The sequence below is a fragment of the Lissotriton vulgaris genome, chromosome 1_1 (assembly GCF_964263255.1).
Source record: "Lissotriton vulgaris chromosome 1_1, aLisVul1.2, whole genome shotgun sequence".
In the NCBI taxonomy this organism is placed as follows: domain Eukaryota; kingdom Metazoa; phylum Chordata; class Amphibia; order Caudata; family Salamandridae; genus Lissotriton; species Lissotriton vulgaris.
Window position 1 is genome coordinate 1,676,362,041 of NC_141685.1, and position 14,619 is coordinate 1,676,376,659.

General features: G+C 42.7%; 1 protein-coding gene across 1 annotated transcript in view; it reads left to right on the forward strand.

The window, feature by feature from the left end:
• Positions 1-14,619, forward strand: part of CHCHD3 (coiled-coil-helix-coiled-coil-helix domain containing 3) — a 1,074,460-nt gene that overhangs the window by 260,887 nt on the left and 798,954 nt on the right. Inside the window, exon 3 of the mRNA XM_086918923.1 lies at positions 6,690-6,771. Coding sequence (XP_086775049.1) covers positions 6,690-6,771 — 82 coding nt within the window. The remainder of the gene's footprint in view (positions 1-6,689; positions 6,772-14,619) is intronic.

The following is a 14,619-nucleotide window of genomic DNA, read 5'->3' on the forward strand; positions in this document are numbered from 1 at the left end:
ATGCTGTCTCACTCTTCTTGTGTTTGAGATAGAGCTGTGCATTTGCTTAAATGTAGTACTTTGTTGTAGGTTTAAAAGATGCTTGCCACTGGTCCTTGTACCTACTGTTGTTATAATTAGGCTCTCCTCTCCCTACATGGTGCACTGCTCTTGGCAAGCGGACAGGCACTGGTGCTCCAGGGCAGGTGGTCTCTGTTTACCTGGGCGATGTCCTCTCACCCTGCAGGGAGACTGACAGGCCTTTGCCCGAGTTCTGGTCCCAGGCATAAGTCTTGTAGAGCTTCCCTACCTCACACAGCCCATCTGGCTGCTTGGCAGAGGACATATGGCTGAGATACCCGCCACCCCCTCTCAACACAATCCCCAAGGATGGGAAACCGGAAACAGTTCTGAACTTTTGGAAGACGGGAGGGAGTGACCCTCCCGGCCGTATTTATTAAAATATGAAACAAAATTAAAACATTAAAATAACAGTTTCATATTATGTACAATTTCATTACCACATTGCGATGTTTGGCTAACCTTAACATATTCTCTAATACAAAGGTTCTCCTAGCCGAACTAACATCCTACAAAACATCTAACTTGACATTTTGAAATTGTACATCCTAACGTTTAAGGGCCAACGGCAAGGTCGTAACCGGTGTCAAGATCCCTACCCAGAAATATCCCCCTCACTTGTGAGGGGCGACCGCACAGAGGTGTACCTCGAGTGCAACTACCAATTTCCCTTGACTTGACGGGGGCCCCAATAAACTCGACGCCACTTAAAGGTCGTCCGAGGACTCGTGTGAGGAATCTAGAAGGTAGCGTAGACCCCCCCCAAACCCCACACAACTTACCACATCTGCCGTCGCAGATGTCCTGGCCCCGGGAAATTCTCCGGGAGGGGGCTGTAGCCCCTCCTACCCAGGAAGGGGCCTTGACCGCCTTTCCTTTCCTTTCGGCGTCCCATCCTTAGAAGGGACCGCCTTCCCCGTTGAGGGGCCAATGGCCACCTCCTTCGAGCGCTCCCATCCGTAATGGGTGACGCCCACTCTTAGGGATCTTCCAATTAGTGCTCACCGATCATGACCTTACCGCCCGACCAAAATAAATACGACAGTTCTAAACTAAATGAGTTCTAAACTAAATGACTAAATTACTTAAAAGTCAGTTAAAAGCAACAATTTTATTAAAAACATGCTACTGATCAACACTAGAGCAGGATTACTTTATTTGCAAAACATACCACAAAATTGACCATTTCTTTATTGCATATTCAAGGTTATCACGATAATAATCTGGACCTGCAAACAAAAGAGTTACCACATCAAACTTTATTCAAAACTACTTGCTGTCCTCAGGGGCTGGTGGGTGGGTCAAAATTGGCTCTTCGTTCCGTCTCGAGCTCACGTGCAGCGAGGTGGTGCAGCTTCAGAGCACAGGAACAAGAGGATGCTTCCTTGGCTTGTTGCTCCTTTTATCCGTCTTCAGGGCGGGCGTAAACCCGCCCCGGCCTGCCCCGAGGGCGTGGCCCGGCCGCGTCAGTGTCTAGGCCAGCCCACTCCAGGGCGGGAAAAAGGCGCGCCCCGGCTACGCCGCTTCGGGCATACCAGCCGAGACTCGCCTCCCGCCCAAGATGGCTTCCCGGGGGGATCGTGTTACTCCGCCATACGTTCGGGGGGACCGAATGGTCGCCCCTTTCCAATCTTTGGGCTCTCAACCATCCCTTGTTATAGTCCATTCCCAGACACCAAATGTGAGTCTTTAATGTTTTATGTTGGGTTTTGTTTTCTTTTGAAGTACCCACTCACTGGTCTGACCTGGTGAAAATGACTCAGGAGGCAATTATAGCTAGATTTATTGTATCGTGTTTTGCAAACTGCTTAGCAATTTTAAGGTCTTCTGTGTTTGTCCACTGCCATCAGGTGAGGCTGCGTCTTTGACTTACCTGAGGCTGATTTTGGTTATCAAAGTTACTGGGCAATGCCAAATGCTTTCTGGGAGCTTTTGTCTTATGCTTCCTCTGCCGATGATGCAGCGCATCCTTGTTTTTCCAAGCATATACATTTTGAAGTCTGAATTAAGCCTGTTGTTTTTATTTGTTCTACCAGCCCCTGTACCTGAGTATTTTGGAATTCGTGTGAATTTCAGGACACCAACATTGGTGGTCACAAACAGTGGCAGCAAGCGGAGTCTTGTTCTGTGTACAGGGCTTAATAAACAGAAACTTGGAGAAATATACTACATGTAACTTGTTGTTACTCAAGAATTGACCATTTGCAACTGTACTCCTGCTGCCCTGATAGAGGATGAAAGTGGAATTTCACTCAAGTTTTTGGATGCAGTGCCTTTCACGAGCCACTGTTATTACTACACAAGTGCTTTGTGACAATATTGTGAACTGGAATAACTCTCTGCTTTACCACATCCATGTAGGTCTTGTTGCCCTGCTGAGTTAATTGCTGGTTGTTGTGGTACCTGCAGTGCTCTTCTCCTAACACATGCACTTGTTCTAGGAACACATCTGCATATCTGTCACCACATTAGGTTGTGTATTATGACTGTGGTGTGCTGCCATTTTGAATTGGCATACTTTGGCACATACAGAATTATATCTGTGATATCCGTACCTGCTTTGCCTGCAGAAGTTTTACATTTTGATTCAGTGGCACAAAGCAACGATTCTCAACCATCTGGATTATTTTAACCAATGTGAAAAAAAAATCGAGCTACAGTTGACATTACTTCAACTATTAACTACTTTATTTTATGGCATACCCTACAGTAACCCCCTTGACATTCTTAAAATGGATTGAAAGCCAATACCTGTATTTATTTTACTTGATCAACCTTGTGGCATATTCTACATTATCTCCTATACTGGCATTTCCAAGGAACAGAAGTATTAAGTTGAACTCTGTGTGCATTGACCATTTTTAACCTCACTCCTCCACAGCCATTCCAATCCTTTGATGCTGAACCCCAGATGAAATGGAAAGAGTGGAGGGAATATTTTATTAATTACATATCCAGTTTGAGGTTGAGGATTTCACTCCAGAGAAGAAAAAGAAAACCTTAATACATTGGTCTGGGTGTGTTGAAGGTGTATCACTGTGTTGAAAAAAAGTGACCCTGCTCAAATAAATGTGTTTAAACATGCTTTGCAAGATCAAGACATGTACTTCTCCCCAAAGGTGTGTGTAGCCATTGATAGGTATACGTTTTATCACAGAGCACAAACAAAGATGAGAACATTGATGACTAGGTGGCTGCAGTCAGAAAATTAGCTATAACATGTCATTGGGTATATTACATGATTAAATAATCTGGCACATAGTTAATCCAAACATCCAGGATAGGTTATGGGTGAATAGGGAGTTGGATTTAAAGGAAATAATTGCCATAGTTAAAAAATCGGAACTAACTGGTAGATGTGCAGAAACCATGAGAGGATAATTAAGACGTTGTGGTAAGAGTAATGAATAAAAGGGACGATAAGTCCTATGAATAGAAGAAAAGGCCTATGAAACCTAATATGGTCAGAAATATGGACAACTCTAAAGGGAATAAAGGAAAATACTATAGATGTGGAAGTGCTGATCATATGGAGAATAACAAAGTGTCCTGCTTTCAGTCAAAGATGTTCACGATGTGGAGTCAAGGGTAATTTTTTCATAGTATGTTGGAAACGGTGGTAATGTTAAGTGTATAGTAGAGGAGGAATATAGTTTTCAAGATGATTCGGAGAGCAAAAAGATAAAATGGTGAGATGGGGATTGTTGTGATTGTGGTACAGGAAGTGCTTGGAAAACATGGTCCTAAAAGAAAAAAAGGACAATTTATGAAATGTACTTATGAGGCATTACAATGAACATCTGCTCCAGATTTGGAGTCACCCTTCACCATTGTGAATGAAAGTGTTGAAGAGTAAGTTTGAAGACAAAGTAGGAAAAACGTTTGAAGCAATTGATGTAAATTCAGGGAGTTTCATGGGTAACAACATTAGAATGCTAAGGTTCAGAAGGTTAATGTTTGTATTTAAAAATAGGAGAGCTGAGTGTAAATTGTGTATTGCAAAATGAAGACCATCCCTCTTAGGATGGAAGGACCAAGGTGAGTTAGGGGTGATTCTTCATCCCAATAGCTCTGAACCTTTAATGTTAGTGAAGATAGATTATTTTGTTAGTCATATTGTGGAAACGTATCCCATGTATTTTTCAGGGGAAATTGGAAACTTACAGGGTTTGAAACAAAAAATAATATTGAAACCGAATGCACTACCTTGTATTCTCAAGGTGAGGAATATTTCATTATTCATAAAGGGTGTAGTAGAACAAGCGTTAAGGAAGAAACAAGATGATAATGTGATTGAGTATGTTGAATCTTCTGACTGGATTGTACTCTTGGTTGTGGCAAGACTAGCTAATGACAAGGTAAGTTTGGGTGTTGATTTATGAGACCTAAATGGGAACATACTTATAGGTAGGTTTGCCTTACCCAAGTTCTGTGAGGAGTTGTCTATAACCAATGGTTAACGACCAGGATAATGTGGTTTTCAACGACAGATCTTACTGCTGCGTATCACCAGGTACCTCTCCGTCCACAGTGTTGGAGCTTGACTACATTCAGAAAACATGTAGGTTGTTTCCATTTTTCGAGAGTTCCTTTTGGGTTAATGTTAGCTTCTGCCTTGTTTCAAAGATTGATGTTCATGTTATCCAGGGGTGTGAACAATATCACCTTCTTCCAAGATGACATTTTGGTAATGGTTTTATTGCGGTGTGATTATAAACCACTTACGACTAAGGAGCTGGTATGGGCCTGTGCATGCATGTCAATGACATTTTTGATTATAATTATGAGGTACATTTTGCGCCTTAAGTAAAAAATAAGGTGACCGACTGGTTGAGCTGGTTACCATTGCAAGTAAAGGAAGTGAATGGGATTCATGTTGTGTGGCCAACATACAAGGAAAGGAGACGATAGGATATAGTGAAGAAGAATGGGAGGAAAGTATGTCCAAAGATATCATTTTTACGAAGAAGAAATGAACTGTCTGTAGATACTTGTGAGTTGTTAAGGGGTGGCAATGTGATTCCACTGGTTGATATTAGAAGTCACATTTTAATGAGGGTCACCTTGGTATAACAAAGACGAAAGTAAGGGTTAAAACTTCATATTGGTGGCCAGGGATGGATATGGAGAGATTGGTGAGAAGTTGTATGGAGTGTGAAAATGTGGTCAAATCCTGTGTCACATTCAAACTGCCTTTGTCTTATTGTTAGTCCCAATGTGCCTTTGGAAAAGATTGGGAATTACATCATGGGACCATTTAGGGAGATAAGTGAAAGGGTGCGGTATAAAATTGTATTTAGACCACATTTTGTGTCTGGCTATTTTCAGGCGGCTCAACAGAGCCATTAAGTGTACTATAGGATTACAAATGGTAAGAATTTGTATCGGTTGAAGGACGTTGTGAGTATGGTGCTGGCTTATAGAATAAACGCCGTGTGAGCTCTGGGTATAGCCCTTTTGATGAATGAGACAGAGTATCTGTCACTAAGGATAATTTGGAATGTATGCAGAAATCTGGGAGGGTGGAATGCTCACTTGAAGAAGTGAGGGGGGAAATTGCACAAGTGCAGCAAAAATACAATTTAGGATCGTAAGCATGGAGTTAAGTTAGTAAATTTGGAAGTGGGTAACTTGGAGTCAACAAAGGTGTGTTAAAGCGGAAGGGAGAGAGCAAGTTTTTATAACCTAAGAATGTTATACAATTATTGTATAATTCAACATTATTAGGTGATCGGAAAGTTTGCCATTTAAAGTAGATTAGTGAAGTGTAGGAAGAGTTGTAGGCTAGTTGATAGAGTTACTCGAAATCTGGATTGGATGAATGAAGAAAGTAGATAGTGGAAGTGATGATGTAAGAAGTGTATGTGATAGAATGACTGGAGAAGTTGTTAGTGAAGTTGAGAGTGATTTTTGTACAAATGAACGGAGAGTAAGAGTTGAAGTTTGAAGATGTTGTATGTGATTGAAAATTGATGCATTCTCTGTATATTATTATAATTTTACTGTTTGTGATATCAAAAAATGTTTCGGTTCTATAAGTTTATAATAGTAAGAATCACGTTTTTTTGTTCCTTTATATTGGTGTATTAATATTATAAATCATATTTGCATTAAGAATTTGTGCCGTTGTTAAAGGAGAAGTGTTGTATGTTCGGCCGGCTGCCATACTTGAGTGTTTTGGGATTTGTCTGGATTTCAGGACGCAGGAGTTGGTGGTCGCAGGGAATGGCAACAAGCAGAGTTTAGTCCTGTGTACAGGGCTTAATAAACTGAAACGTTGAGGATTATACTACTTCTCAGTCATAACTCTAGAGAACCTGCATTTTGCGGAAAAGTATGGCAATTCCAGTACTTTCGGTATTACAAACTCGTAGCAAGTAAGATTACTTTCGGATGTACTTGAACATACAGAAATGAAATGGATGGTTAGAACAGGCAGAGTCCGACCCAACCAGTAGATATGGCAAGTTAGTACTGAAAAGTCACTTGAGCTGTAACAGTGATTTAGTCTCCGTGAAAACTGTTTCCAAAAATGTATTTGAAACTGATTTAATCTTTGCATTCACGTGAACTGTAATACATGTAGTCTTTGAGATGTTATTGAAGTATTGTTTTGTTTCATTTTCAAGTTAATGAAGAAGTTCTTCGAAAGAGAATAACCGAAGAGCTTGCGTTGGAACAAGCCAGGAGGGAGTCTGATTCACACAGAAGGTTGGTATTACTGAATTAATGAGTCTTTACAAAGTGCTGCTCCCTACATAGATTTTTTGCCCTGCACGTTGGAATCTGTCTATAGCACTGATACTCAAAGCACTGCCCGAGGGGCGCATCACATGTGGCCTTTCTGACCTATACATGTAATAGTTTTCAAACATAAATTTAGAAACATTTATTCCTCCCCCATCCTGACAGCAATGCCAGTACTGAGCTAAGAGGTATGTCAATTGTTATGTGCACTCATTGGATGGCCTGGGTTCCTATTATACATGAACAACGTTATAGTTTATTAAATCAAACACAAGAGAAAAGTTTGTACATGCACATCCTGAAGTCATGTATGTTGAGGTGCTCTTATATGTAATAATGAAGAAAAGGAGTGAAAGTAAAATAAAGCAGTTGCCTAGGATCACACAGGTTAAGTGGGGAAGCTGAGATTAATCGCCAGTATTTTGTTTCACATTATGCAATTCAGCCATTAGGTGTATAGGCTTTTGTTTTCCCCTTCACCCGCATTACAGCCAACACCCCTGTCCCCAACCCCGACTGCCACCCTGCTGGCATCCATGCAGCTCTTAGTCACATCACAGACCAAACTTTTTGCCACTGGGAAAATGTTTGTGAGTACCCATGGTCTATAGCTTCTTACCTCGTAGACAAATCTACTTGAAATTTAGCAATTTACTAACTTAGTCAACTAAGTTACTGCATGTAAAGTTTAATGAAGACCTCTCCATGGGGGAAAACGTTCATGGGGCTAAGATAATAAGTATTTTAGCGTTCAAAGTACATTTTATTCAAACTTAGATCCTGAATCACTGAATGGACTGACATCAAGCTTGGCATTAAAGTATAGATGTTCCCTGAAAGTGTGCTTTCCCTCCTTTGCTGTAAGTCTATTCACTAGTTTTTGAGTTATTAGGATTGAAAAAAGTTGGTGAATGGCTCTTAAAGGGTTAACATTTTTGTATGTTTGGACGGAAGAATAATTTGCGAGTTCAAAATTTGAAAAAATTAAGAAAAAAAATCTGATTGGATGAGAGACCCATTTTTGCCTGTCATCCTTTTCGAATCCATAATACTAGAGTTAGTACTGCTTATCTGAAAGATCTGATTGGCTTTTGCAAGAAAGACATTTCTCTTAGCCGCCATTCAGGATTTTGGGCACAGTGCCCTCACCATGAAGCAAAACAATGACTTGTAAGGGTGCAGATTAGTCCCACTCATAACCCCAGTATGTCATAAAAAAGTGAAATTCACTGGCAAAAATAGTAAAAAACTGAGCTATGGCTCTGGCTCAAGTGTGTAAAACATTGATATTTGTAAGTTGTAATAGAATCTGAATCTGATATCCGCAATGCCTATCATTTGCACATATTAACTTGCTATGGAGTGAAACGGGAAACATCCTTTACAACACAACTTTTACAACGCAGTGCCTTTATGACACAACTTTTACAACGCAAACCATTACAACGCATTGCGCTGGGGGGCGCTCTAGGATAGGGAATACGTTTAATTTACTATCCAACACCTTCCCTAGTGTCCACGGGGACTGGAGTTGGAATAGTAAATTAAACTATTCACTATCCAGCACCCCAAAGCACTATGCGTTGTAAAGGTTTGCGATGTAAAAACTGCGTTGTAAAGGCATGCGTGGTAAAAGCATGCGTTGTAACGACATACATCCGAGTGAAACTGCCCAGTGAGCTGCTTACCAGGTGACCAGGTTTGAAGAACGTTTTATTTGGTTTTTTTTGTAGTATTGTTAAATTTTCAATTTGTATTTTATGAAATAAAGCATTTTTTTGTGATGAGTGGCAGATTAGAGTGACATTTAAGTATGAATCTCATAAGCCATAAAAGGAAATGTTTAAATAATCTCTTCAGCCTCCCTGGGGATCCGGGTATGCCATGGACCGTTGGCAGATGCCAGGGGGTGATTTCACCTGGGCACTTTATGCAAGACCCCACCGGTTCCCCCTTGCGGGACCAGCGGCGCACGCTGTACAGGTGGGGCACGCGGCAAATAGGCATCTCAAGTGGGAGGGGAAGCTCACCCTAGCCACCCCATTGTGGAGCTCAGATAAGCTGGGGAGTTTATGGAAGTCCAAGGGATTTGACAAATGGGACCTTATTGGGATCACGCAGATCAAAGATATTTGGGGGAAGGGCACAGTACACGCTTTTAGCTCTCTTAAGAAACAGTATCGCCTTCATGACAATGAGCAATATCGCTACTTCAGGTTAGGCACGCACTACTCGCGCACATTCCCAGAGACACAACGCTTCCTGAGGCTTCCCCACTTGAAGACCGAGTACTGGACGGCCACCTCCCGGAGAAGATTATCTCACTAATATATAAAAAGCTTATAAATTGCATGGAGGACCCACCAGTACTTATCAGGACTCACTGGAATGTGGATGGGGTTGAGATAGATGATGAAGATTGGCAAGAGACGGTTACCTCCCAACGGGTGGTGGCGGTCCAGATGAGGCTTAGACTAGTGCAACTAAAGATTCTCCACAGGACATGTGTTACCGGGCCTCGCCTGGTTCATATGGGTCGAGTGGAGAGTGGCGGTGGGGGTGCGGGGAGATCAAAACTTTCATGCATATACTGTGACATTGCACTGTGGCGCAGGAATACTGGATGAGAATCCATGACACGCTGCGAGAAGTCCTGGGGGTGGAGTTGAGGCTGGAAGCCCGCAGATGTCTTTTAAACGTTTGGGAGCCCACAGACTTGAACACGCATAGGAGACAATGGGTAACGTTGGCATGCATGTTAGCTAAGCGTAATATTGCTCAACTGTGGGGAGCCAGCCAGCCGCCCCAGGTCGAGTATTGGGTGGAAGATTTAGACTGGTGTATGTTTAGGGAGAGGTCGGTGTACATGGCAAGGGGTTGTCCAGAGAAGTGGGGAAAGGTTTGCGGGGACTTGAATCAATATTGTGGAGATATCTGTACACCCCCGATACGTGTGGGAGAAGTTGAGGTGCATGAGTCCCCTTGAATCACTATCTATATATTGTACTTACTATTTTGAATGATATGGAATCGTAACTATGGCAATTAAGAAAGCGTCTGTCACCTGATGATGTTTTTCTTTGTTGGTTGTTAATTTTTTAAATCTCTTTGGACTGGGAATCTAGGCTTCCATAACTATTTTAAAAAATGTGAAACCTTCTACTCTTGAAATATATGTATGTGATCAAGGCAGGCCACAGGACATGGTCGAAACGCGTCATGGGCAGCACCAACTAAATAAACTTAATTTGGCACTAGCATATACTGAAGTCCGTACCTACTATGTGCACGAATTTACTTGGATTGTTGTCTTGAGATATATATATATATATATATATGGCGGTGGTGTTTGGGCGAATTATGAAATAAAGGAATATTTGCACGAAGCTGGGTCCGCATCGTCTCTTTGGATAAGAGTCCTGTGTGCTGGAGGCGAAATCAGGGAGATGTATGTATGTATGTATGTATGTATGTATGTATGTATGTATGTATGTATATATGTATGTATATATAGATATATGTATATATAGATATATATGTATATATAGATATATATAGATATATATATATATATATATATATATATATATATATATATATCAAACACAAGTTGGCCTGCTTCTCAGGCCGTAGCTGTCCAAAATCTGCCAACAAGTGCCCCTTGCTCCCATATCGGTGGCGTTATCAGCGTTTCCGTGGTGGGCTATACGAGCCCCAGGGCTCACTTCCGCGGCTCAGGCACGCCTCTAAAATACCAAACACAAGTTTGCCTGCAAACAGAAGGAGCCCACAAGCAAGGTAGGATTACGGCATTTTTATTCCTGTTGAGAGCAGCAACAAAATGGATTAAAATTCCAGAAACAGCATCACAGTCCAGCCTGACGCGTTTCGTAACCTTACTTCATCAGAGGCTTGGGCAAGTACTCGAAGGCAAGCATTTTTTTTCAGGCAGCATTATAACTCCCGCCTCAGTGGGCGTTGCCAAACAGATGGCCTCTTGGTCTTTGTAGTCGCCTTTCTTTCTCCAGTGAGTAGCTTGCCCCAAAGCACCTGACTATTGTTGATTTAAACCACAGTGGGGTGTGCCGTTTTGCTTCTCAGGCCGTAGATGTACATAATCTGCCAACAAGTGCCCCTTTGTCTCATATCGGTGACGTTATCAGCGTCTCCGTGGTGGGCTACACGAGCCCCAGGGCTCACTTCCGCGGCTCAGGCACGCCGCTAAAATACCAAACACAAGTTTGCCTGCAAACAGAAGTAGCCCACAAGCAAGGTAGGATTACGGCATTTTTATTCCTGTTGAGAGCAGCAACGAAATGGATGCAAATTCCAGCAACAGCTTCAAGTCCAGCCTGACGCGTTTCGTAACCTTACTTCATCAGAGGCTTGGGCTAGTACTCGAAGGCAAGCATTTTTTCAGGCAGCATTATAACCCCCGCCTCAGTGGGCGTTGCCAAACAGATGGCCTCTTGGTCTTTGTAGTCGCCTTTTATTCTCCAGTGAGTAGCTTGCCCCCAAGCACCTGAATATTGTCGATTAAACCACAGTGGGGTGTGCTGTCTTGCTTCTCAGGCCGTAGCTGTCCATAATCTGCCAACAAGTGCCCCTTGCTCCCATATCGGTGGCGTTATCAGCATCTCTGTGGTGGGCTACATGAGCCCCAGGGCTCACTTCCGCGGCTCAGGCACGCTGCTAAAATACCAAACACAAGTTTGCCTGCAAATAGAAGGAGCCCACAAGCAAGGTAGGATTACGACATTTTTATTCCTGTTGAGAGCAGCAACGAAATGGATGCAAATTCCATCAACAGCATCACAGTCCAGCCTGACGCATTTTGTAACCTTACTTCATCAGAGGCTTGGTCTAGTACTCGAAGGCAAGCATTTTTTCAGGCAGCATTATAACTCCCGCCTCAGTGGGCGTTGCCAAACAGATGGCCTCTTGGTCTTTGTAGTCGCCTTTCTTTCTCCAGTGAGTAGCTTCCCCCAAAGCACCTGAATATTGTCGATTAAACCACAGTGGAGTGTGCCGTTTTGCTTCTCAGGCCGTAGCTGTCCATAATCGGCCAACAAGTGCCCCGAGGATGTGAAGCGGCCCAGCCTGAGCCGCGAGAGTGTCCCGCTGCACTGATGCAGCCCAGCTGCGGCGCCAAACGACGCTGCCGTGAAATGGACGGGTAATGCCTAATGGAGGATGTTATGTGCAGGACAGACGGCGTTACTGTTTTCCGCAACCCACTTGGGATTATATTTCTTCACTGAAGGCGCAAAGGCAGGCGACTCACATGGGGAAAAGTGAGAGCCCTACAAAGACCATCAGGCTGTGCATACGGCCACGCCCATTTTGGCAGGAACATTGTGTATATAGGTGCGTTAACAAACCGCTGTGCCTTTTGAAGCTACTGATAAGCCCGTAGCCCTTAACAAAGTGCTCCAGTGCACGAAACGCGTTGGGCAGGACTAGATACCAATGCGAGGCAGCACGCTGTTTGACACTGCTTTTTCTTCATTAAATTGTTGGCCAAACTTTACTTACCCGTGTGGATTCTCTCTCAGCAGACAACCTTGTGATGTGTATGTGTATGCATATATATATGCTGCTGCAGACTTCTGCGGTTAATGGGTCCGTATTGGGTTGAAAAGAATGGCCATTACAGAACGAAAACAGCTTGCTAAACACTTCAGCAAATGGTGACCCTGCACACTGGAGGGCTTAATTGTACTGTTTGGGACCACTTGTGCCAGTATGCACCAGGAACACAAAGCCCACTGGGTCAGCTCACTGGAGTGCTGCAAAACTAGTATATAAGCAAACAGAACAAGTGATCATTGACAATGATTAGTACTGACATATTTCACCTGTGAGAAAGGTCAATAAAGACTGAAACGCGTATGGTGCACGAAATTGCCATTGTTTTAGAAATTACCCTTCCAAGTCATTGTTTTGCTTCATGATGGACTGTGCCTAGTGTCCTGAATGGCCGTTAAGGGAAATTTCTCTCTTGTAAACGTTAAAAATTCTAAACTTATAGTTATAACTTACATTTACACCTTTTTTCAATCTTCAAATTATTATAAGTAGCGAACCTTGTTCCACACTCCTTTCAGCTCACTAATGAGACAATAACTATAACTGGACACTTACCATGCACTGTGTTTTCACAATTGATAATCCACTGTACAACACGATCATGTATGAGACTATGCCACTCTACTGTACAACACTACACTCGACAACACAGAACTATGACACTCTATTCCACTCGACGACACACCACTCCATCACACTTGATTTAATGACACTCCAGTCAATAGCACTCCCCTGTACAACACTCAGCTCTATCGTTCGACATGCTACTACACTGTGCTACACGCCACTACAAAACACCATGCCACTCCACTGTATCAAGTGGAGTGTCGTAGAGTACAGTGGAGTGTCATAAAATGGAGTTCCGTGTTATTTAGGGGATATCGTAGAGAGAAGTAAATGGCGTGTCATTGAATGTCATACAGTGTAGTACAGCGGCTTAGAGTGGATGGGCTTAGAGTGGAGTAGAGTGTAGTACAGATATGTAGAGTGGAGTTGCACACAGAAGAGTGTCGGACAGTGGAGCAAATTATAGTAGGATGGCGTAGATTGGGACAACGTGCAGTAGAGTGCAGTACACTGGAGTGGGTTAGTGTGGAGTAAAGTGGCATGTCTGACTATAGTGGTATGGAGTCGAGTGGGGTAGCAAACATTGGAGTAGTGTCATAAATTGGAGTACTGTGTTGTATAGTAGAGTGTAGTGGGGTGTCGTACAGTATTGGAAAGTGATGTAAACTACAGTAGAGTAGAGTGGCATTCTGTTTATTTGATTTTTGTGGAGTGGCTTAGAGTGTGGTAGAGTGGATTGGCATACAGTGGAGTAGAGTGGAGTACTGTGTCAGAGTAAAGTGGCTACAGTGGCATACAAAAATGTGTGTACCGTTTTGTATAGTGGGCTAGAGTATCATGGAGTAGTGTTTTACAGTGACATAGAATAGTAAAGTGTTGTACAGTGAACTGAAGAGGTATAGAATTGAGTTTAGTGTTGGAGAGTAGCATACAGTGTTAGAGAGTGGAGTTGCATAGAGTACAGTAGTGTGTGAAACAGTGGATCTGCTTAGAGTTGATTATTGTATAGTATCGTAGAGTGAGGTAAAGTCTTACAGTGGAGTTTAGTTTATTGGTGTAACGTAGAGTGGAGTAAAGTGCAAAGCGTGTTTTTGGGGTGTGTTAGAGTGGCATGGAGTGGAGTTTACTGGTGTATTGTAGGTAGTAAATGATCATAAATTTGAGTGAGGTCTTGTAGAGTGAAGTGCAGTCTCCTATAGAAAACTGTTGTATAAGGGAATAAAGTGTTATACATTGGAGTGTACGGGCATAGAGTGGAGTAGAATGTCAGAGTGTCATGAAGTGTGGTAGACTTTTATAGAGTGGATGAGAGTACACTGGAGTGGCATGCAGTAGCGGACACTGTAGTGGCGTAGAGTGGAGTAGCATACAGTGGAATACTATACCGTTGAGTGTAGAAGAGTGGATTGGCATAGAGTGGAATAGTGTGGAGTGGAGTGGTGTACAGTGGAGTGGCATAAAATGGAGTGGGGTACAATGGATTAGGCTGTTTTTCAGTGGCATAGATTGTAGTGGCATAGTGTAGAGTCAAGGAAATGGTTATAAATTGGAATGGTATCTCGTACAGTAGCGTGGAGTGCTGTTGTACAGTGTTCGAAACAGTCGTGGAGTAGAGTGTTGTACAATAGAGTGTACGGGTATAGGGTTGCGAGCAAA